The 24,289-nt window shown below is 37.1% G+C and overlaps 1 protein-coding gene across 5 annotated transcripts in view; it reads left to right on the top strand.

Moving 5' to 3' along the window:
* Positions 1 to 6,937: 6,937 nt before the first annotated feature.
* Positions 6,938 to 24,289, top strand: part of NEK1 (NIMA related kinase 1) — a 194,621-nt gene continuing 177,269 nt past the window's right edge. For 3 of the 5 annotated variants that reach the window (XM_025384760.1, XM_025384758.1, XM_025384756.1), the window contains exons 1-5: positions 6,938 to 7,340; positions 7,419 to 7,541; positions 16,558 to 16,722; positions 17,135 to 17,231; positions 20,049 to 20,146. In XM_025384760.1, the coding sequence (XP_025240545.1) occupies positions 16,606 to 16,722; positions 17,135 to 17,231; positions 20,049 to 20,146 (312 nt within the window). In that variant the 5' untranslated portion in view covers positions 6,938 to 7,340; positions 7,419 to 7,541; positions 16,558 to 16,605. Of the gene's footprint in view, positions 7,542 to 16,557; positions 16,723 to 17,134; positions 17,232 to 20,048; positions 20,147 to 24,289 lie in introns of all 5 variants that reach the window. The other 2 variants (XM_025384759.1, XM_025384757.1) reach the window with 1 other exon arrangement.

Here is a 24,289-nt window from a genome sequence, read left to right as displayed (position 1 = left end):
TGACGTGCGGGCCGGGAGTGCGGTGGTGTCACCTCGCTTTGTATGTCATCGCCGGGTGTGTGCCTAACATACATACAAAAAGGATAACTCGAATTTAGCTATCACGCATTTTCAAAATACTGCTTGGAAATTAAATGTTTGAAGAAAAGATGTAATCTGGGGTTTCTACACGGTCTGAATTGGTTTCATTTCCGTTTAGCAACTTTTATTGAGCTCCCAGCGTGGGTCATAGAATTCAGTAAACCTGATCCCGTGTTCAAGGAGCTATATTCCGATGCAGGGGCAGGGCGGATGCAGTGGAAGAATGGTGGCCACAGCAGTAGCATGCTAATAGCCTGGTGAGCAGATACAGGTTGTGCATTTCTTTGGCGAGATCACTTTTGAGTGTTACCACTGGGTGGCAGAATTAAGACCCGTGAACGTTTAATATCTCCTGTGTATTTAGTATGTTATGAATATATACTGATTAATATTAAGTGCGTGTTGTATATTTTACGCCTCATCAATATTAAATATGACCTGGTCTCGCCAGACTTTTCTATTTTTACGTATATGTGCTCCACTGACTGTTTTGCAGGCTAGTAACACGTGAGTTTTGTTCTATTTCTTCTAAGGCAGAATTGAATATTCTCAAAGACAGTTCTGGGCTTCAGAGCTGGTATAGTACCCATGGTGGTGATCACAGTGCAGTCAAGCTTCTTAGGACCTCTTTCATTACTCTTACCAAGGTAGAGTGTGTAGAACTATGGAAATATCCAAGCACGATTTTCTTTTACCTGGGACACTGTTGACCAAGATCTTTAGATTCTTCTTAGAAAATGTGGAAAAGCAAGCAAAAATTTTTCCAAACTAAGTGGAATTTTTCAAAAGACATTTACTCACTGTGGTTACATAGCTAATTTTGGAAAGGCACGTGGATTTTGAGAATGTAGACAGTAGTTGTGGTCTCTTAGTCAATCTTACCTGCTTTCTATAAGGATGAAAAGTTCTTTTTTGGTAGTGTCTTAGTTTCTTAATGGAGGATTGTTCCAAGGATCTCTCTTAACTGTGCAAGAACAAGTCTATTTGTATGTTTGGCTTTTTGTAATATTATTCCTATTATGCACTACCTTATTCCTTTATAAGAACTTATTTTAAAGTCATGGTTTCTGGCATACATAATCATCACACCAGTAGTTCTCAATCTTCACTTTGCATCAGGGCCATCTAGGGAGCTTCAGAAAAATATCCTTGCTTAGGCTCCATTCCCAGAAATCCTGTCTTAATTGTTCCAATGTTGGACCTAAGCATTCCTGTGTTTAATTCTTTCCAGTTGATCTGAGGGGCTCAGTCAGAAACACTGAGTTACATATGGAGCAATATATTTAAACAATGTGGTATGTGATTGCTTGGTGATAAAATAGATTGCATCTGGGAAAAAACGTTCTCTGTAATTCCTCTGGTGTTTTTGTCAGAGAATCTGGTGATATTGAACTTCCTCTTCAGCAGACAGGTGGGAAGAAACACAGGGTAAGCACCATAGCCAGATCTTTGGTACATTTTAAGTGTCCTAATGTGAATACTTGCAGCCTGATCTCATCCATAGCGGTAAATACTACAGAAAGGATGCTGATTGATTGGCGTTCTTACCAGATCCCTTGTTTTAGTGGGAGTGATTAAGAAGGAACTTCTCAGGGCTCAGATAATTACCAATAAGGAGGTTTATAGACCCAACTATGGGCTTTTCTCCCATATGAAAATAATTCAACAGCCCACTTCATCTCCATACTGTAAATAACTGCTCCCAGAACCCTAAGAAGAGTTTGTATTAGTATCCACGTGCTGTTGTAACAAATTCCCACAAATTTAGTGGCTTGAAACAGTACAAATTTTTGATCTTAGAGTTCTGTAGGGTAAAAGTCTGATATAGGGCTCACTGGTTAAAAATCAAGATGTTGGCTGGGCGTCGTGGCTCACGCCTGTAATCCCAACACTTTGGGAAGCTGAGGTAGGCGGATCATCTGAGGCTGGGACTTCCAGACCAGCCTGACCAACATGAAGAAACGCCATCTCTACTAAAAATGCAAGATTAGCCGAGTGTGGTGGCACATGCGTGTAATTCCAGCTACTCGGGAGGCTGAGGCAGGAGAATCACTTGAACCCAAGAGGTGGAGGTTGTGGTGAGCCGAGATTGCGCCATTGCAGTCCAGCCTGGGCAACAAGAGTGAAACTCTGTCTTAAAAAAAAAAAAAAAAAAATGAAGGTATTGGCCGGGCTGTTTCTTTTACAGGCTCTAGGGGAGAATCCACTTCCATGCTTTTTGCAGCTTCTAGAGGTCACTTGACTTCCTTGGCTCACTGCCCCCTTCCTCCATCTTCAAAGCCAGCAATGGAAGGCTGAATGTTTCTCATATCATATATAAGTCCCCCTTGCCATGTAATCTAATATATTCACTGGTTTCAGGGATTGGGGCGGTGGGGTGGGGGGTATTACCTTGCCTGCCATAGGGTGTTTAAATTCATCTTTTAACCACAAGTCTCAGTATGCATATTTTAAAAAGCCCTCAGTATACAGGAAGTATTTGGAGACATAGCAAAATAAGTTATGTGAAAAGGTCAGTTTCTTCTACTGTAAATCAGATTTTTTGGCTAGGACTGGTTGGAGTTTAAGTTAATAATAACAAATACTCAACCAATATTTAAATTAGCTTCACACTTTCCCCACCAACCAACCAATAAAACTCTTGGGGCCTCAAGGAAAGGGAAAAAGGACAAAAAGATTGACTCACAGTCTAAGAATTTACCAATTACAACCAGGTGTAGGATAGCCTGTTCACTAGTATATCTGGAACCCTGGCAGACTGAAACAAGAGAAACAAATGATAGACATTACCAGTGAGTGGAGGTGGTGCAAACCTTCCCTTCTGCCAGCAATTCTCTCTCTCTGGGAGTGGCAAGTTGTATGATGCTATTTTATTGAAGTGGCAAAGAGCACTGGGAATCATATCTCAGTTTTTTCTGTCTTGCTCTCTGGAACAGTCAAGTTACTCTGAACTTTCCTTAAAGTAAAAAACCTAGAAATAGGATTACTTCCCATAACAACTTAAAATAATACACTTTTAAAAAGTTCCACAGAAAAATCAAACAAGATTGTATAGCTCTACCTCGTGTATTTATGAGTTGTTTCAGAAAAAGAACTTTGATCTTGCCAGGAACAGTCACTCACTCCTGTAATCCCAGCACTTTGGGAGACTGAGGCGGGTGGACCACCTGAGATCAGAAGTTCGAGACCAACCTGTCCAAGGTGGTGAAACCCTGTCTCTACTAAAAATACAAAAATTAGCCGGGCACAGTGGCACGCCTGTAATCCCAGCTACTCGGGAGGCTGAGGCAGGAGAATCACTTGAACCCAGGAGGTGGAGGTTGCAGTGAGCCGAGATCACACCACTGCACTCCAACCTAGGCGACAAGAGTGAAACTCTGTCTCAAAAAAAAAAAAAAAACAAGAAAAAGAAAAAGAACTTTGATCTTATTGTTTGCATTTCAGACACTCAGACACATTGGAAAGAGAGAGAATGGAAGGGATTAAAACATTCTATTATGAAAATAGTAGCATGGTTCTAGTCTAGAATTTCTTCCTGATTCCACTAGCATCACAGAAGTGAAAGTGACCTTTTCTTGTCTTTTGTCTTTTCCCCAAAGATAACATGAAGTTATCCAAAATAGCTTTGCACTTCTAATTACAATTCGAGACCTTTGACATGGCAAACAGTCTTCCAGTTTAGTGTTATTGTTTCCCACAAAACTGCCTCAGTAGAACTTGATACACTCAAAGCTCTTTCAGCCAATCATATCCTAGAAACAGTCTCATGAAGTGACTCATTTCTCAGGCTGCACACAGCTAAGGGCACAGTGTTTTGTTTTATTCATCCTAGATACAGATTATGATTATTCTCTTCAGATGGTGGACTCATCTGTGAGCCCTGGCAGGCGACCCCATTCAGAAAGCCAGAAACACAAAAGCTGACTAGATGTTTTATCTTTGCATTTGGAGCTGGGCCTACCAGATTAAGATCCAGAAATTCAGTAGGCTGCTACAGTTTAATTCGTAGCTACACAGAGTTAATGGGGAGTTCAAACCACATAAGGCTAGAGTAGCCTTTCAGGAATGTGGCTTAAATAACTAAAAAAATAACTAAAAATTTCTCGCCTAGAATGTAGCAAGATGGAGTACTAAATGCCAAGACAGTGACTTCTTTTTCCTCCCTTGGATTTGAATATTACATGTCTGTAAGAGATCTGGATTTTAGAGAATGCTTTTCTTCATATTTAATATTGTAGGCCCTTCTCTAATCACAAAAGATTGTAGGTGAGTATAATCAGAACTTATACCTTCACAAATACATGGTCTTTTAATAAAATCATTTACATAACAATTTCACAAAGGCAAAATAGTGTAGTTCTATACCAACCTTTTGCTCTAATTTGTTATTCTCTATTTTGTTTCACCTTGCTGCCTGCTTTTTAGAAAGAAGGAATAACAATATCCATTCCTTGAATATGTTTTTTCCCATCATCTAACATTTAGTGTTTAATTGTGAATGCATGGCAGACTATATTTCTGAAAAATCTCTAGTAGAATAGCTTAGGCATACTGCTAGTCCCCTTCTTTTTAATATATTGTACTACCACTATTCATAAGGAGTTAAGAAATTCCCATAACCAAGACATAGGAGTATTAAAGTGAAAAAGTATGCATACATTTTGACCCAGCAAACCTACTTTTAGAAATCTATCCCACAGAAGTAATTATACCATTGGAAACAATATGTCTACTGAATGGAGTAGATTTTGGTATAGCCGTATCATGAAATATCAATATCATTCACAAGAATTAGTTGATATCCGCATAGATGTTCATGTGATACTATTTAAAAATGTACGTTGCAAAATAATGTGTATACTATAGTCCCGGCTAGGCACAGTGGCCCATGCCTTTAATGCCAGCACTTTGGGAGGTCAAAGCAGGCAGATTACTTGAGCTCAGGAGTTCAAAACCAGCCTGGGCAACATGGTGAAACCCATCTCTACAAAAAACACACACAAGAAGCCTGGTCAACATGGCAAAACCCTATCTCTACAAAAAAATACCGAAATTAGCCAGCTGTGGTGGCACGCACCCATGGTCCCAGCTGCTCAGGAGGCTGAAGTGGGAGAATCACTTGAGCCTGGAAGGTGGAAGTTGCAGGGAGCTAAGATTGCGCCACTGCACTCCAGCCTGGGAAACAGAATGAGACCCTATCTCAAAAAAAAACCAAAAAAACAAAAAAAGACTAAATCTAATACATGAAATATAAAAATGCATGCTTATGTTTTTAGGAACTTAGAGAAAAATGTAGATGATATTAATTAACTGTTAACATTGGTTTCATGGAGGACAGCACAGAAGGGAGCTCTGGGAAGGAGATGGTAGGCTTTGTCTTTGTGTACTTGTGTTATTGGCTTGTTGCAAGAAGCAAAAACTTTTTTGTTGGAAAGAAAAGTCCAATAAAATATTTAAAGAAAAAGAAGTCCCAAAGCACTCTTGTTTAAACAAACAAACAAACAAAAAATTCAGTTGTACAGGGGTATATAAACCAGAAAGGGAAATCATCAAGTAATCCTCTTAGGTAACCTGCTTTATCTACTCATCAATGTATCAATGATATCTTTCTATGTCAATAAAGTAGATCTTGATTACTCTTTTAAATGGCTTTAGAGTATTTCATTGTTTGGATATATTTTAATTTAATCAATTCTTCTTTGTTACACATTTACATTATTTCTAGTTTTTCTAGTTATAAACAATAACGGTTATCCTTGTATATAAATCATTGCTCACTTGTCCCAGAAGTTAAATTGTTGAGTCAAAGGATATGCACACTGCTAGCATACCTTCTAGAAAGACTGTAGCAATTTATAGTCCTACCAATAGTTTATGACATGAGCCTAAATAATTATCTAAGAAGGTTAGCTGAGTAGCCATTCTTCCTGTAAGCAGCAAAAAGAATTTGCTTAGATTAGTAATTGGCAACATTTCACTTCACTTTGATGTACAAAAGGATGTGGGTAGAACTACAATTGTGCATTCAGACATCAAAATTCCTACTAACGGGGGGTGGGAGGGCCCACATGAGTGTAGTCTAGAAGTAGAAAGAATGAGGAAAATAAGTCTTTTGTAGCTGTATGGAGATTGAAGAGAGAAAACAAGGCAAACGCTCCAGCTTTTCAGGTTGGGTGACTTGCAGCGCCATCTTCTGGCAAAGCCGCCAAAATCTTTCAAGGTCCCTGTTAGGAATACAGTTGCCCTGAGTAGGGCCACTCAGGATGACACCAGATGATATCCCTTATTATAGTTTTAGGGGAATCTCTTCCTACCTTCGCCAGTCCTGCAGTGAAAACAGGTACTTAGACTGCTATACCCTGCCAAACCCTTCGATATACAGACAAGTAATTTATACATACATTAGATCTAAAGGTGTAAAAAACCCCATACAGCTTTTTAAAAATATCTCAAGACTTAAACATTCTTCTGTTTCAACCATCCAAGATATAATAGGAAAAGGCTTGCTTTTTAAAGCAATATTACTCTTAAAAATGTAGCATCCCTAAGTAGTGCGCTTTCAAGTAAAATAAAAGTCCCTTTCTCGGTGTAGTAGGTGTGGGAAAATTTTATATGCTTTATATTCCAAATTGGTTTCAACTAGTGAGTTCTCTCCCGCATCTCTGCATGACTCTTAACAGCTTTACACTCTCTCCATCCTTTTCGTCTCTCACGTCTCCTCCTTTCTGTCTTCCCGCCTGCAGAGCCCGCCCCGCCCGTCCCTTCGCACAGCACCCTACCCGACCCCACTGTTCTAGCCCAGCCTCGCTGCTGCTTCCCAGCCGCCTCCGTTGCGTGCCGCCTTCCGCGCGCTGACGTCACACGCCAGCGCCGGTGACGCGCCGGCCGCTCCCCCTTCGTCTGCATTCGCTCTAGGGTGTTGGGACGGTGGGATGCGGAGTACTTACCCTGGCGTCTCGAGCAGTTGTCCCCATAACTCGGAATCTAGTGCCGCTGTTGCGAGGCAGGAGCACGTGGCAGTCAGGTAGCTTCCCAGTCCTGAATGCCGCCCGTCCCCACCCCGACGTGGCCACTAGCAACGACCTCTGTGAAGTTGGAGAGGCGGTGACGGAGGCACTCCCCCTGCTGCACCCCGCCGTTTCCACGGGGCTCAGAAACCAGTTTGTTTGTTTCGTCGGGGTAGTGTCGACCTGTCTTACGGGCGTCGCCCGAGGCAGGACGGAGTCAAACCCGTGGTGTCAACTGAAGGCGAGTGTCAAGTGTGGAGGGTCTCAGTGCCCCCTTTCAGTCTGGACTGTGAGCTGCTGCTGGTTAGACAGACTTGGTTTCTCTTTCAGGATGTCATTTTCAAAATGCGGGATGGTACCTCTGCTTTATTAGCCCCATAGGAAGACTGCCACACCTAGACTGACGCTTATTAGTCATCACCGTTATTTCTACTAACGTCCTGTGTCACTGAGGTGAGTTCCACTTGGGGGAAGCAATGACACGCAAAATGGTAAAAATCATCCTGGAAATGAGATGTGCGTAGACCAGCTTATATTGAGATTACACAGATACCTTAAGTATTTGCAGGGAAAATACCTTAATCTCATTTAAATGTTAATTCTCTAAGACACACTGTATTCCAAAGCGATTCTTGGACATTACGGTATTTTTAAAAACTAGAGCGGTAATGGGATTAAAATAATAGGAATCTTAGTATGGGTAAGCAAGCGTTTACATTGCTTATGTTGTGTCCAGTTAGGAAGCGAGTATGAGTAGTAGTTAGCTGGTTACCCTGTAATCTTAGATTTCCGTTTCCATGATTTGACACAGTTTCCATATGTAAGGCATTAATAGTCCTACTACTTTAAGAGTTTATCATAACTTTTTATGCAGGCCTATTTTTTGTTCTTTAAGATCTGCTTTAAGAAGCAGAAATATTTTTTATTGCCTTGGTAAGTTTCATTAGAAATGTTTATGAAGGATTAAAAGTAGCATCCAATCTAAGTTAATGACCTTTTCTTACGATGCAGCAGTATTGTAGAGCTGATGGACGGGAGCCACATTTGGAGAGAAGTAACTCCTTGTTTCTAGTTTAGGTTTGTCTGATATTAGAGGTTCTACAGGTCTGTTTCACTTAAAATTGCCATTGTTCTAGGTGAAATGTAAGGAGCCTATTTTGTGGGAAAACAGGTTTTTTCACAGTAAAAGTCACTGTCAGGAATTTAACAAAGGTTGTCAGACTTGACCACAGGAGTTCTTTTGAGGTCGTGTGAATAATACATTGACATTGTATTCCAAGTAAATTTTGCTCTGTCTAATGTCCTGCCTTCTAATCTTAAGTCATGAACATGACTCCTTTTCACAAATGTAAATTCTTTATTTACCTGTTGGTAGTTTGCACTACTAAATCTGTTGAATATTGTCTGAGTAGACTTACAGAGAAGAAAAAATATTTTGAAAAAAGTCTAATAGAAATTCCATTTTTGCATTCTGCTTTTTCGAATAAAGGAAAATAAAGAGCTTCTTTCCCTGAGAAGATAAATTGACCCCCTCCCCCTATTCAAAATGGTGTTTATTGCTCAGATAGAACTGTATGTATGTATGGCTTGTAGCTGCAGACAGCTCCAAAAGACTTCTTGAAAGCTGTTGCCATGCCTTTACCAATGTTTCTCTTCAAGACAGCCTGTTTATAGAAAATCTGAAACACCTGATGAGAGCTTAATGCTTAACCTAAGTATGTGTTCCAGATTGATCGAAGTTGAATTTTTCCATTCATATACTCTAAAATTTTTTATGTGTGGCTCACAAAATTTTATTATGTCAAAAATTGCTTATTTGTGGCTTTAAAGAAATTCTTAGTGGCTGGGTGTGGTGGCTCATGCCTGTAATCCCAGCACTTTGGGAGGCCACAGTAGGCGGGTCACTTGAGGTCGGGAGTTTGAGACAAGCCTGGCCAACCTGGTGAAACCCCGTATCTACCAAAAATACAAAAAATTAGCCCTGCATGGTGGTGCGTGCCTGTAATCCCAGCTACTTGGGAGGCTAAGGCAGGAGAGTTGCTGGAACCCGGGAGGCAGGGGTTGCAGTGAGCCGAGATAGCGCCACTGCACTCCAGCCTGGGTGACGTAGCGAGGCTTCTCTCAAAAACAAATAAAAATTCTGGGTCGGACACCGTGGCTCACACTTGTACTCCCAGCATTTTGGGAGGCCGAGGCAGGTGGATTACTTGAGGTTACGAGTGCGAGACCAACCTGACCAATATGGCAAAACCCAGTCTCTACTAAAAATACAAAAATTAGCTGGGTATGGTGTCACACTCCTGTAATCCCAGCTACTTGGGAGGCTGAGGCAGGAGAATCACTTGAACCTGGGAGGCCGAGATGGCACCATTGCACTCCAGCCTCAGCAACAGAGCAAGACTCTGTCTCAAAAAAAAAAAAAAAAGAAAAAAGAAAAAAAGAAAAGAAAAGAAATTCTTAGTAAAATGTGAGGAAAGCTGTCTAATTTGACTAGAGGCTGAGGTACTTTTTTCTGGGGCATAGTTCATATACTTGAAAAGAAGTATGATGCCATAGAAAAACTTTGAATGTCAAAAGTGAGGAGTTTGGAGATGGGGAATTGTTGAAGGATTTTAATTGGAGAAATTTATTTAGCCAGTATTCTTACTATTTCTATCAGATATTATTGTTTTTAATATTTATTGTTTTGAATAGATAATACCTTTGTATGGTTCAAAATTCAGAAAGTACAAAAGATTAAAAAATCTTCTCAACTACTCAGTTGCCTTCTCTGTAGGCAGTATTACTAGTTTATTGTGTATCTCTCCATAGTTATTACTTATGCAAGCCAGGGGTGCATGTGTGTATATATTTATACACATATATGAGTAACTGTAAGCATAAATATGTGCTTGCCAAACAAATGATAGCATGCCATATTTATTATTCTGATCCCTAAAAATCTAACAGTGTATTGAGAAATTATATCAGTATAAAAGTTGCTGTGTTGACTGTGGATGGTTACATTTTGCCCTGTTAGAAACAGTGCTGCAGAAGATAACTTTGTGTATACTTTGTTTTCCTACATTTGGAAATATTTATAGGGTAAATTCCTAGAAATTGAATCACCAGATCAAAGTTTCTGTACCCTTGTAATTTTGGTAGATATTGCCAAATTATTTTCCTTAGTGCTTTACCGATTTCTACTCCTACCATATTGTTTCTTTCTATCCCCCCACAGTATGGTACAATAATCAGCTGTGAATTTTGCCATTCTAATTGATGAAACATGCTGTCTCTTGTACTTTAAAAAAAAAAAAATTGTGGTTAAATATACATAACATAAAACTTACCCCTTGTACTTTAAAATTCTTCTTCCTTTTTTTTTTTTTTTTTTTTTTTTTTGAGAGGGAGTCTCGCTCTGTTGCCCAGGCTGGAGTGCAGTGGCCTGATCTCAGCTCACTGCAACCTCTGCCTCCCAGGTTCAAGCGATTCTCCTGTCTCAGCCTCCTGTGTAGCTGGGAGTGCAGGCACGTGCCATCACGCCCAGCTAATTTTTTGTATTCTTGGTAGAGATGGTGATCTTACCATGTTGGCCAGCCTGACACCAAACTCCTGACGTCAGGAGATCCACCTCCCTCAGCCTCCCAAACTGCTGGGATTACAAGCATGAGCCACCATGCCCACCCAAAACTGTATATCATTTTACAGGAGATTTGGTATCGTGGCACATTTTAACATAATTTGTATTCATTCTTGGTGTTAACATTTAACTTCGTATTCTTTGTCCACTTTTCTGTTGGATTGTTGCGTTTTTTGGTCCTATAAATACGTACAAGCTTTTTGTTAGAAAAGTGGCATCTTTGTAATAGCTAAAATATTGGTCTAGTCATACTAATCCCTCAAAGCTTTTTGATTTTGTGTTGTGCCTAAGCTACCCACTCTTAAGAGAGAAGTCATTCTTCCATGTTTTATTTTATTACTATTATGCTTTTATTTCTTACATTTCAGTATTTTAGCATCTAGAATTTAGGTTGGTGTAAAATGAGGAAATAAATTAACTTTTTTTTCCCCACATGGGAAAGCCCCAAAGCTTATGTTTTTATTAGGACAGCATTAACTATAGAGATTAGGAATGAAAATCTTTATGATATTGAGTCTTCCTATATATTTCTTTCTCCACCACCACCCCCGCCATCCCGGTGTGGTGGTGTTGTTTTTTAATATTTTTCTGTCAGTTTTTTTGTTGAGTATTTTCTGTTGGTTCATTTTATAGGTTACTAATCCTGCCTTCTGCTGTGTCCTGTCTGCCATAAATCCATGAATGAGTTCTTAATTTCAGATATTTTATATTTTGGTTTTAGAATGTCTGCTTTTTAAAAATAAATTTTAAGGCTGGGCGTGGTGGCTTACGTCTGTCATCCCAGCGCTTTGAGAGGCTGAGGCGGGCGGATCACGAGGTCAGAAGATCGTGACCATCCTGGCTAACACAGGGAAACCCGGTCTTTACCAAAAATACAAAAAAATTAGCCAGGTGTGGTGACGGGCGCCTGAAGTCCCAGCTACCCGGGAGGCTGAGGCAGGAGAATGGCGTGAACCCGGGAGGCGGAGCTTGCAGTGAGCAGAGAACACACCACTGCACTCCAGCCTGGGCGACCGTGCGAGACTCCGTCTCAAAAAAGATAAAAAATTAAAAATTAAATAAATTTTAATTCTTTGTTGAAATTCTCCATCTTTTAAAAAAATCTGTTTTATCCATCTTTTTATCTTATTTTCTTAGACATATTCATTAATCATGGTTACTTTCAAGTCCTCTATTGGTAACTTCATATTTAAGTCATTTGCGAGTCTATGTCTGTTTTTTTTTAATAAATGTGCATCATTATTTTTTGATGAGATACTAGACATTGTGAATGAAAAGTCTTAGAGGCTCTGAAACATGTATCTTGTAAACATTGTTAGTTTTGTTTTGGCAGTCTGATGAAGTATTAATGAATAACTTTGGTTTTATCCATGGTTGCTTTTAGGCTTTGTTAGGATGAGACTGTTTAAGTCCTCCTCCATGTAGGCACAGCTTAAGAACAGAAAAACAGGAGCAGAACTTACTGTAGATTTTTGGACTCCTTCTATTCTTTCTCGTCTTCTGCAGGATTCTGGTAGCCCTGAACTCTGACTGCTTTCTCTCCTCAGCAAGACTGCTGCTTTGTACTTGAGGTCCATTGTACTGTAGCACAGTTTGGAGACTCTCTTCAGGGAAAAGGATGAGATGAATGTAGAACCCACTAGTATGTTCCCACCTTTCAGTGATTATAGCCCCTCAATGCATTGCTGTTTCTTTATATATTTTATTCAAGTTTTAAATTATTTTTGAAGGTGGGGTGATCTGATACTAAGGACACCATCTTGGTTGAAAGAGAGTCTCACTGTTTATTATGTAGACTTTCACTTAATCTCCTAGATCATAGATGGTATTTGCATTCTTAGTTGTGCCTGGTATACCCAATCTAGAGATATCTGTGGTCTTCTTTCAAGATGGGAGAGGAGTACTTATCTGACTGGGAGAGGTAGAGGAGGCCAACTGTCTGACACTTTTTACACAAGCTCTTAACTATCCTGTTTGAGTCCTAATATTATCCTCACTCTTAGACGCCCCAGTACTTCCAATTATTGAGCTAGTTTGTGGTAGGAATTGACTTGTTTCTGAATTATTTCCCGCTGCTGGCTTAAGGTACAGCTTTTCTCTAGCCTCCTAAGTCAGTTGCTGCGTGTTCTTTTGTGTTTGCCAGTTTCCAGAACTGTATTGCTGTTGCCTTCTCTTCTGTTCTGCCTTTTTGGTAATTCCTTTAAAGTCATGTTCGTTAGGTTCGGAGAAGTAGTAGAGGTAGATATGTATGGTCAATCTAGTATGCTTAACTGTAGATTGCAGTTTATTTATTTTTACTTTTTAAAGAATTAGGCTAAAGAAATTAGTAAGACTTCTTTTAATTTTTTGATGGAATGGCTTTCCCCATCACTCTTACTGTTTGAGGCGAAGAGTATAATTCTAAACAGTGTTGACATTTCCTATTTTCTGACTTTTTAATTTTCTTCTCCTTGAGTCATAGACTAGTCGAGTTGGCAAGGTCTATAAAATGACCTTACATTTAAATCTTTCATGTTTTTAGATAAAGAAACTGAAGTCCACAAAAAGGCAGATGGTTAGTTTTTGATTATGTAGCTCGTCTTGTCTCTTGATTCTGAATTCATTGCTTTATTATATGACATAACTCTTTGGAAAGCTCAAATGTCAAAAAAATCTCTGATTTTTTCCTTGTTGCTTATCTTCAAGATCAGATATGTATTATAGAGATTGAATTGATGTAATTATTAGAGACCTTAAGAACACTATAGAGTGGGTAAAGTTGGTATTGTGGTTGTAATGTGATGTTGGAAACTGAGTGGTAGAAAAGGCAAACATTAATATGAGTTTGTTACAATACTGAAGTCAACAGGATTCTTATGTTCCTTCAGTTATAAGTTATGATTTTGTGGAAGGCTATAGTACAATGTGTTACTGTCTTCTATTTCATTTGGTATGAAAAAGTTTATGGAATTATAATTCAGTTGAGAAGTCTCACAACTAGGAAGTAGCTCAGTTAAATATATTGTAAGATGCTGAAAGAAATCTATTTTTTCATGCTTTCCCTTTTACTTCCTTTAATGTACACTGACATTACAAAGAAAGGAGAGTTTGTCTGTTTTCCTGAAAGTCATCTACCACAAGTCTTTTGTTGTTTAGAAAAGTGCCTGCATTTGACATATTTGATGGCAATTAGAGTCATCTTTCTTCACTAACAGGGTCAGTAGGTCTTCTTCATAGAGTTAGAACCACAATGTTCAGTAATGTTGTTGGCAGTAGAATGCAACACTAGGGACTTTTGGAGCTTCCATCTTGTTAGTGTGGTCCCTAGAAAGTAATTGGCAACTAAATTTTAAGGAATGGCCAAATTGACTAATTTTGTTTTCCCTCACTTGGCAAAAAGTCACAGAATAATGGTGGTTGTGAAATAATCTCATTATATGGCTATTATTTAATTTAATTTATGAAATTTAGATTACTAAGATGAGTTTATCTTGATTTTTTTCCTAAGTAGCATAGTAATGTAATATATTAAACATTCATGTTCTGGAGAAATCATTAAACTGTGGCTGGTGCCCAGAGAGCCATTATATTGTGCCAGTTAACACAACTCGGACTTGAAAATGTATTTGGAACAACTATTCTTTAACTCACTGATGCTAAAATGCTATAATAGTGGTTTTTTTCTTGTTTCTCTTAAAATTGCTAAAGGCATTCTTGTTTTCTAAGGTAGAGAAAGGCTCTTTCTCACAAAATTTCATGAGGCATAATTATCTCATCAGTGCTACCACAGGCTGAGTTCTGTCCTGTGGTCTGGTCTTGCAGGCACAGAATATGATGTTTGTCATTTAAGGAGATTGAATCATTTTTTAGAGGCAAAATAAAAACGAATTTAGCATTGATGGATGAGATGAGAACATGGGATTTTTAAATTTACAACGAGAAATATGGTAAACTGCCACAGAAATTTAAAAAGAGTTTCACGACAAGCTTATTTTCTCCTAGAAAGGAATCACACATTGGAAGTCTGCTATGAATGGAAATAAAAAAGAGCAAGCTAGGTGAATTAAATGTTTATTAGTTTCAGATTAGCATAGTAAATTCATGTATGTCTACAATAAGGGTGATATTGCCAGTAGGTGGTACACGTTATTGTACCACACACAAATGACTCTTTCTCACACTTTTTTCCGCTTTCACTACCTAGCTTATTGTATTCTGGCTTCTCCTGAAACTACCACTCTCTTTAAATTACTATTCCTAAAGATACTAATGACCTTAATCGATTATTTTGGTATGGTAAGGGCCTAAGTATGATACTGAAAGTAGAAATACAAAGAAAAGATTAATACGTTTGTTTATATCAAAATAATATCTTATATTTAACTAGAGGCAAATAGGATATAAGGGAAAATCATTTATGACAGATAAGAGCTTCATCACATAAGGAGTTTTTACAAATTAAAGACTAACCCAATATAAAATGATTAAAGAACATGGATAAATAGTTCAAAAGAGAAGAAAATAGAAATGTTCAATAAATGTGGCCAGGCATTGTGGCTCACACCTCTAATCCCAGCACTTTGGGAGGCCGAGGTGGGCAGATCAGGTCAGGAGTTCAAGACCAGCCTGGCCAACATGGCGAAACCCCGTCTCTACTAAAAATACAAAAATTAGCTGGATGTGGTGGCACACACCTGTAATCCTAGAGTCACTGGAACCTGGAAGGCAGAGGTTGCAGTGAGCCGAGATGACGCCACTGCACTCCAGCCTGGGTGACAGAGTAAGACTCTGTCTTAAAAAAAAGAAAGAAAGAAAAAGAAAAAAATGTTCAATAAATGTGGAAGAGTTTTTCAAATTTACTGGTAAGCAAAAGAAATTAAAAATGAAACACCGTTTTCCCCATTAGATGTAAGGAGTAACAACAATAACAAATAGTGACACAGTGCTCACATGTGCCAAGTGCTGTTTTCAGTACATTCTTAAATTAACTAATTCTTCTACCAGTTCTGTAAATATGTACTATGGTTATTCACATTTTACATATGACCAAACTGAGCACATAAAGATAAGTAACTTACATAAGTTTACATAACGAAGTGATAAAGCTAAGATTTAAACCTAAGCTCTCTGACTCTAAAAGTTTTAGTGTTCTTTAACTATTACCCGTTATTGCTGCTCAAAGATTTTAATAAATAATAATCAGTGTTTTGTTATTATAAATGACGTTACAGTAAACATCTCCCTGAATACAAAAAATAGTAATAACCAGTGTTAATAAGGGTACCTAGTAGCAGGCATTACTGGCTGAATATATATTAGTAGACATTTCTGTTAAGACACTTAATATGTTTGAAAGCCATACTGTAACGTGGGCATATTCTTTGAATTCAGAATTTATCCTAAGGAAATCCTTACCATAAACACAATAAAATATGTGTACAAAAACTATCTGAAATTGTTCTATAATAGCAAACATTTTAAATGAATGTTGAATAAAAGGGGATTGGTTAAACAACTTCAAGAAATAGTGTATTATTAGGCTTTCATTCTTTTTGGAGAAAATAAAGTAATGCTACTAATTAATTCATGTAAGTTTTCCTTTCTCTCTATACGTTAAGTATATGCAGTATTTGGCTTTCCAAAGCCTTCTTATAAAGTTGAAATACCACCGTTTGTTTTTTCTTTTCTCTTTTTAGATGTAATTAGGTTGTACTAGTACAGTATATAAAGTGTAACTTTTAGTAAATATATTAAATATCCTTTTTTTAAATGTTAGCAAATCACTAAAGAATTAGATTTTGAATTAAACATTGAAATTGTTATAATGTTTTATCTCTCATGTTATAAATGCTTTATCTTTTTTGTTAGTTTTTTAAATGTCTAGCATATCTGTAAAGATGCCTTAGAAAAAGAATCATGGAGAAGTATATTAGACTACAGAAGATTGGAGAAGGTTCATTTGGAAAAGCCATTCTTGTTAAATCTACAGAAGATGGCAGACAGTATGTTATCAAGGAAATTAACATCTCAAGAGTAAGTATATTTTTAGTTTGGTTTCATGAGTAATAGTTTGGTTACATTAGAGCTCATTGCTAGAGATTTTCTTTAAAAAAAAAAAAGGGTAATTGATAACCAAAAGCAAAAGATTCCTTTATTCCCACTAATATCGGAATAGCCTATATATATTCTTTCAGATTTTTTCTATGATATGTGCTTATATTTATGTGTTTAGAAAAATGTACTTGCTGTTCTGTAACCTAATCTAGTTTGGACATCTTAAAATGTTTCTACTTTCAGATTCAACTCATTCTTTTTAACTTCTTGCTGTATTTTGTTGATTGAACTGTATTAATACTATTATATTTTAACCACTCGCCTACTGATGGACTTTTAGGTTGTTTATTAATGGTTTCATTTACTATTTTCTTTTCTCCTCCCATTTAAGATGTCCAGTAAAGAACGAGAAGAATCAAGGAGAGAAGTCGCAGTATTGGCAAACATGAAGCATCCAAATATTGTCCAGTATAGAGAATCATTTGAAGGTCAGATAAATTATGCGAGAGAGTTAAAAAATCCTAAGACATTAATAAATCTTTTTGTGCATACATTCTTAGGAAAAAGATATCATTTTCGCTTAAAAACATACGCATGTGAATATCAGCTTGATTCAGTGACAATACTGATATCATGCCTGCATAATTTATTTTATTTTATTTTTTAATTGAGACAGAGTCTTGCTCAGTGGCCCAGGCTGGAGTTTAGGGACATGATCTCAGCTTACTTCAACCTCTGCCTCCCAGGTTCAACTGATTCTCGTGCCTCAGCCTCTCAACTATGCCTGTATAATTTAATACTAGCTGTTACTAGTGATTTCTTTAAAAGAAGCAATGCAGTAAGTGCAAGAATTTGGACAGAGCAAGAACAGTAATTTACGTATTTTAGAACTGAACTTCCTGTAAGTGCTGCCACCACTGCCACTGAGAAAATGTTCTGATCTTTACAAAGTATTCTCACTCAGTATGTTCCTCTATACCTCACTATTACAATAGTGAAAGTTTTCTCAAGTTCTTAAAATATTATAGCTATAATACTGTTTTGGAACTATATGCATTATATTTAATAATGCAGGTATTAAGATAAGTCAACGCTTCTCTAAAGGCAGGTCAAAGTGGTTTATTGAAGTCCTATCCAAATATTCTCATTTTTATAAATTTCTATAAACTAAAAAACAGATAATCTAGGTTGAAAGTAGAAGATAATTGAAATGACTCGGGGACATATTACATACCAGTTTCAGAGTCTGAATTAGAGCTAAAGTTACTATGTTCCCAGATGAACTCAGTGTCTACTATAAAAGTATGTTCTACTTTTATAAAAATGTGATTCAATTGATACATTATGTCATAAGGTACTGTATTTTTTATGCTGGCAGTGAAATGAAGATTTATATTTCATGTGAAAAAGTACAATATTAACCAACTCTTCCTTTTGAGGACCTTGAATTTTCTCTTATCTTTCTCCTGGTATCTATCTTTTAGTTTCTTTTTTTCATTGTTGTTAACAAAATTTTAATGTTTCAAGTTAAAAGGTTTTGAGCGAATATTCCAGCAGATATTTTGAATTTGTATTGACTGCTTCACATAGAAACATCTGTATGATTCAAAAGGGGTGGCATATTTTAAAAATAAGACTTTATTATTTCTCTTAGTTTTAGAAGAATACATGCTCATGACAAACATAAATGATAGCATACTATATGTAATTTTTTGCTTTTTCTTATGCTACATACATTATAACATCTATATATATGTTTTATAAATAGTGAATTATACAGTTTTCAGGAGTTTTTTTCACATTGTAATTTCTCACATGTATATTTGGATGATCTTTCCAGGTCAACCATAGAAAGTCATTCAGATTCTTAATTAGCTTTATCATATAGATTCTTATCCCAGTGGCACATTACAAACAGTAAATCAAAAGAAGATATGTGCACCACGAGTGACAAAAATGAAAAATGTCACCACAGAGTATGAGAAATAAATACTTCTAGAGGCAGGGTGCAGTGGCTCACAACTGTAATTTCAACAATTTTGGGAGGCTGAGGTGGAAGGATCTCTTGAGCCCAGGAATTTGAGACCAGCCTGGGAAACATAGGGAGACCCCATCTGAACAAAAATTTAAAAAATTAGCCACGTGTGGTGGTGCATGCCTGTGGTTCCAGCTACTCTAGAGGCTAAGGTGGGAGGATTGTTAGAGCCCGGGAGGTCAAGGCTACAGTTAGCCACGATTGTGCCATTGCACTCTAGCCTGGACCCTGTCTCAAAAGAAAAAAAAAAAAAATTACTACTGGAAATAAGGCCATAACACAGACAGTAAAAGAAGTGAGAACTAGGAAAACTGTTCTTTGAGTTGTGATAGTCTCAGTGCTATGTAGTGATTCAGAAAATGTTAAAAGTGATATTGGCCACTCTTTCTTACTTGAGAAGTAAGGCATGGAAAGGATGATTGAAGTGTTCTTCTAAGCTGGACACAGTAGCATGGGCTTGTAGTCCCAGCTGTTGGGGAGGCTGAGGCGAGAGGTTCACTTGAGCCCAGGAGCTCAAGGTCAGCATGGGCAAAATAGTGAGACTCTTTTTCTGGAAAAAAAAAAAAAAAAAGCCTAAATTAAAAGAAGTGTTCTTCTAGTCCTTTCTATCCATAGGAAGAAACATAGAAGTCCCTTTCTCTGTGGACTGAGACATAAAGGTGGATAGGGCAGTGCCTGTCTTCATGTTTGTTCACAAATCATATACAATTATTTAAAAAGTGCATAAAATTAAAGAAAGCTCCAAGAGGGTGGAAACTGTGTCCTATTATGTCCTATACACTATTGAATCCTTAGAGTTTATCACAACATTTATTATTGTATTTGTTTAATAAGTAAGTGATTAAAGTGGATAAAACAAAGCAGATAATTAGTGGCCAGTTGGAAAACAAAGATAAACCATCTCTGATATGATATATTGGTGGAAAAACATGATTTTATATGTGACATTTAAGAAATTGTATTTATTGAATGAAATCAAGTATATCTGCATTTTTTAATATATTCAGAGATGTTTAGGTCAATGTGAATAGCACTATTCAATAAAATGGTGTATTTTTAACAGAAATCATTAATGATGGAGTTTTCTGTTAACCCAAGTTATTATATAATCTTTGTGACCAGTATGTCTTGACTTTGTGCCCTAATTCTTATGAGTATGGTCCTGTTCTTTGTTTAGCAGATCTTTTTAATAAGCCTTTAAGTACCTCTAATTTAGCCATGCTCTTAATATACGTTTTTAAAAGTGGACTGTAATGTTTGTATTTTGTAGAAAATGGTTCTCTCTACATAGTGATGGATTACTGTGAGGGAGGGGATCTGTTTAAGCGAATAAATGCTCAGAAAGGCGTTTTGTTTCAAGAGGATCAGGTAAGTTTGCATGTAGGAAATTGACTCTTACTCTGTTGAGAAGTAGTTCAAAATTTGTTTATTTATGTGTGTATTCATTTTTAACTATAAATGCTAATCATAATTACTAGGGCAGTTTGGTATCATATCAATATTTTAAAATTCTTTCCCTCTAATTAGCTGCCACCTTTGCTCAGTTGCCCATCTCATCTACAGTCTGTAATGATGTATTGTTATCTCTGTGATGTATGTTATATATAACATGTGTCTATGTATATGCCTTAATTATTCATTATAACTGACTAATTAGTCTATATCCTGTCAGTCTGGCTTACTGCTGCCAGACCATATATTCCTAAAATGTGGCTTTGCCAGGTAACTCCAGCTCTAGAAGCCTTGCATTGGCAACTGCATTAAATCTAATCTCTCTTTTGATTTCCGAAATCTCTAAAATATGGCCCTTTTCTACCTAAGCAGCCTTAGTTTTTTGTATTTCCTAACCTGTACCTCTTTTCATTTTCTTTAACAGATATTTATTAAGCATATACTTTGTATCAGGCACTGGGCCACATGTTTGTACATCTCATTGTCCTCCCTGTGTATTTGTTCTTATTATTTCATTTATTTTGGTAAGCCTTTTCCCCAAACTTCCTGTTATTAATACTCTACCTTTTTTTAAGCTCAGTTCAAGTCCCAGCTTCTTTGAATTTTCTATAACTACTTTAATCTGTGATCTTTTCCTTCTCTAAATTCCTATCACATTTCTTATTATCACCAATTCTTAATTTTAATTGCCTGCTTTTACATAGGGGACTAGGGGAAGCACTGTGCTAGCAGTGTTGTATATGTTATCTCTTCTAATTTGGATAAGTTTTTTCAATTTATAAGGAATCCAAGAGAAGTTAAGTGACTTGCCCCAAATCACATAGTCAGTGTTTGAACCCATCTCTCACTGTAAAGTTTATAACATTTTCTTTTCACACAATTAAATTCTAAAAGTATTGAAGTATACAGAAATGGAAAGTCTTCTTTCTCCCCCCTTTCGTTCCTGAGATCACTACTGCTTTTAGTTTGGTGTATTCTTCCAGACTTTCTTTTCCATACTTAACATATGTACATATATACATTAAGACACACACATTCAGTAATGGGATATTATTATTTTTAAGATAAGCTCTCGTTCTGTCACCTGAGCTGGAGTGCAGTGGCACCATCACAGCTCATTGCTGCCTTTTACTCCTGAACACAAGCAATTCTCCCACCTCACCTGCCCGAGTAGCTGGTGCTACGGGAACGTGGCACTGTGCCTGTCTAATTTTTTTTAAATTTATTTTATTATTATTATTTATTTATTTATTTTGTAGAGATGAGGTCTTGCTGTATTGCCCAGACTGTTCTCAAACTCCTGGCTTCAAGCAATCTTCCTACCTTCGCCTCTCAAAGTGCTGGGATTATAGGCATGAGCCACTGTGCCATTTCTGGCCAGGCGCAGACATGGGTTTGAGTCCTTGCTCTACTTATCAAGTTGGTAATTGTTCTGTTAACAAATTCTGAGATTATTTTCTCATTTGTTAATAGGGAGGTACCTACTATACATGTGGTGAAGGTCAAATCATAATGTATGTTAGTATATACAGTGCTGTTTTTATTAGAACTTTGTCAGATGTGTTTCATTGTCCTTATTTTCATTCATTTATCCCTATCGAACTTTAAAATGTTTGCTATTAAATGATATTCCCTTATAAAGCACATTGATATTCTATAGATTTGATTCTACTCTTTCATAAGTACTCTTAGTACATAATGGGGTGTGTATATATATGTGTGTGTGTCTGTGTGTGTGTTTGCATGTGTTTGTGTATGTGTATCTTTTCTTCCTGGAAATTATTATGGAGATCTGTGTAGTTCATCCATCAGTGAAGTTATTCATCATAAATGACAAACATTTGGCAAGCCATTCTTTTAAGTTAATAGCGTTTTTTCTCCCCCTCTGAATAGCAAGTTTTGTTAGCACAAATAGGAATGCTATTTATTTTAGCCTATTTAAAATAAGAAGAGGTCATTTAAACTACTTTCTGGGCTTTGAAACCGCGGAAAGCTTAGAGCCTCATTAGACTGCAGCTTAGCATCAGTTTGAGATGATTTTATCCATTTCTAGAATGTAAGTGGGGAACAAGAAGACCTGTGAAACAGATGATTCTCCAACTACTCAAGCCACTCTCTCAGTGGTACTTCTTTGTTTGCATCTTTACTGGACAAAAATCTAGTCAGGTTAAGAAGCAACCTAAGTTTATGACTTCATTAATAGAAAATAATGAGATGAACTAAGTACATTCCGTTAGACAGTCTCTACGTAGATATTTTAAAGATGTACCAGTATTTTTGTCTTATTTGCAAGTTTCGGATGAGTTTTTTTTATAGTCTCCCCACATGTGACCATAAATAATTTTCAGAATATATTCTTGATCAAAATAAAGTCTGGCCTCATTAGGATTGGTCCACATATTTAGGTGCAGCAAGAATGTTAATTAAACAAAGAACTCGAGTTTAGTCTGAAAACCTAGAGCCTTATATTATCAAACAACTACTAAGGTTACAGAATTGATTTCTGTCTATAAGTTTTCATAAGGAATCTTGGATTGGATTTTTTAAAACTCTATTTGTTCTTCTACCCTAACGTCAGGAAACTGAGCCCAATACATTCTCTACCAAATTTCACCTGTAGTACCTATAAATTGGGGTGAATTTTTTTCTTTTTGAGAGTCTCCAAATATGCCAAGGTCCCTGGTTGTTAGGAAGTGACTTTACCACTTATGACTCAGGAATCCTGTAAGTCAGATAACAGGACAGTTTCCTGGCAGCGCTGTGTAAGTATTGGTTCCACATGTTTCTTTTTTTTTTTTTTCTTTTTTTGAGACGAGTCTTGCTCTGTTGCCCAGGCTGGAGTGCAGTGGCGCAATCTTGGCTCACTGCAAGCTCCGCCTCCCAGGTTCATGCCATTTTCCTGCCTCCGCCTCCCGAATAGCTTTGACTACAGGCCCCCGCCACCACGCCCAGCTAATTTTTTTGGTTTTTTAGTAGAGACGGGGTTTCACCATGTTAGCCAGGATGGTCTCGATCTCCTGACCTCGTGATCTGCCTGCCTTGGCCTCCCAAAGTGTTGGGATTACAGGCATGAGCCACTGTGCCCAGCCTGGTTCCACATATATTTCTTAGTAGTAAGTTTGTCATAACTGATTACATGAAAATCATCTCAAATCAGGTCCTCCAGGTATGGCCTTGGTTGCACAATTGATTTGTCCAGTTACATTCTGACCGAAAGGAGTATAGATTCTTATTGAACCCATGAAAATTACAATACTGTCCTGAAAAGTAAAAATACATAAAACTATTTGCTTCTGATTTCTGAGTAGATTATTAAGATCAAATATCATTTTAAGTTTATAAAAGCATAATCTAAATTGAGAATTAGACATAGCTTAAGAAAAAAAGGGCTTCCTCATTTATTCATTAAATTTTGAACATTATACCAATCATATTCCAAACAAATAATCACAATTAAATTTTATTTAATTCATTTTTTCTTTCCTAGTAATTCTTATTCTTGATCTGTGGTCAAGCAGTTAGCGTTCATGATGTTTGTCAGCTCAAGGACAAAAAAGTCTTAAAGAAATTCTGACTCAGTTCATTGATAAGTTCCTTGATCATTTAAGCAATGTTAGGTCAGAAACTTGTACCCAAGAGTCTATCTTCTGAAGTGCCAGTAGTTCAGCATTCCTAGTGTAGTCCTTTTCAGGAGCTTTCTGGCAAGCATCAAGCAGCAAAGTCTTACTGATAATGAGACTGAAAGACTGTGGTTAGTTTATTATAATAACCAATAATAGAATAAAATGCTCTGTTGGGGTAGAGTACAGAGATTTGATAAGGGCTTGATGAATGTTTTTCTTGAGGATAAAAATGGAGAGCGAAGTTATTGACAAATTTCCAGGGCCTTCTCATAAAGCATGCATTTTGTGAAATATTAATAGTATTTTACCTATACAGGCTTAACCTAGGAAAGGCTGAGCATCTTTTTAGATTTGACAAGTCTTCCCAGGCATGTCTTATAGCAGTGTTGAGCTAATAGTTATAGTGAGAAGTATCTGAAATTTTTTTTTTCTAACA

Source organism: Theropithecus gelada, chromosome 5 (genome assembly GCF_003255815.1).
Source record: "Theropithecus gelada isolate Dixy chromosome 5, Tgel_1.0, whole genome shotgun sequence".
NCBI classification, from domain to species: domain Eukaryota; kingdom Metazoa; phylum Chordata; class Mammalia; order Primates; family Cercopithecidae; genus Theropithecus; species Theropithecus gelada.
The sequence above is the reverse complement of the archived record's forward strand: the minus strand, read 5'-3'. Positions and strand labels throughout refer to the sequence as shown.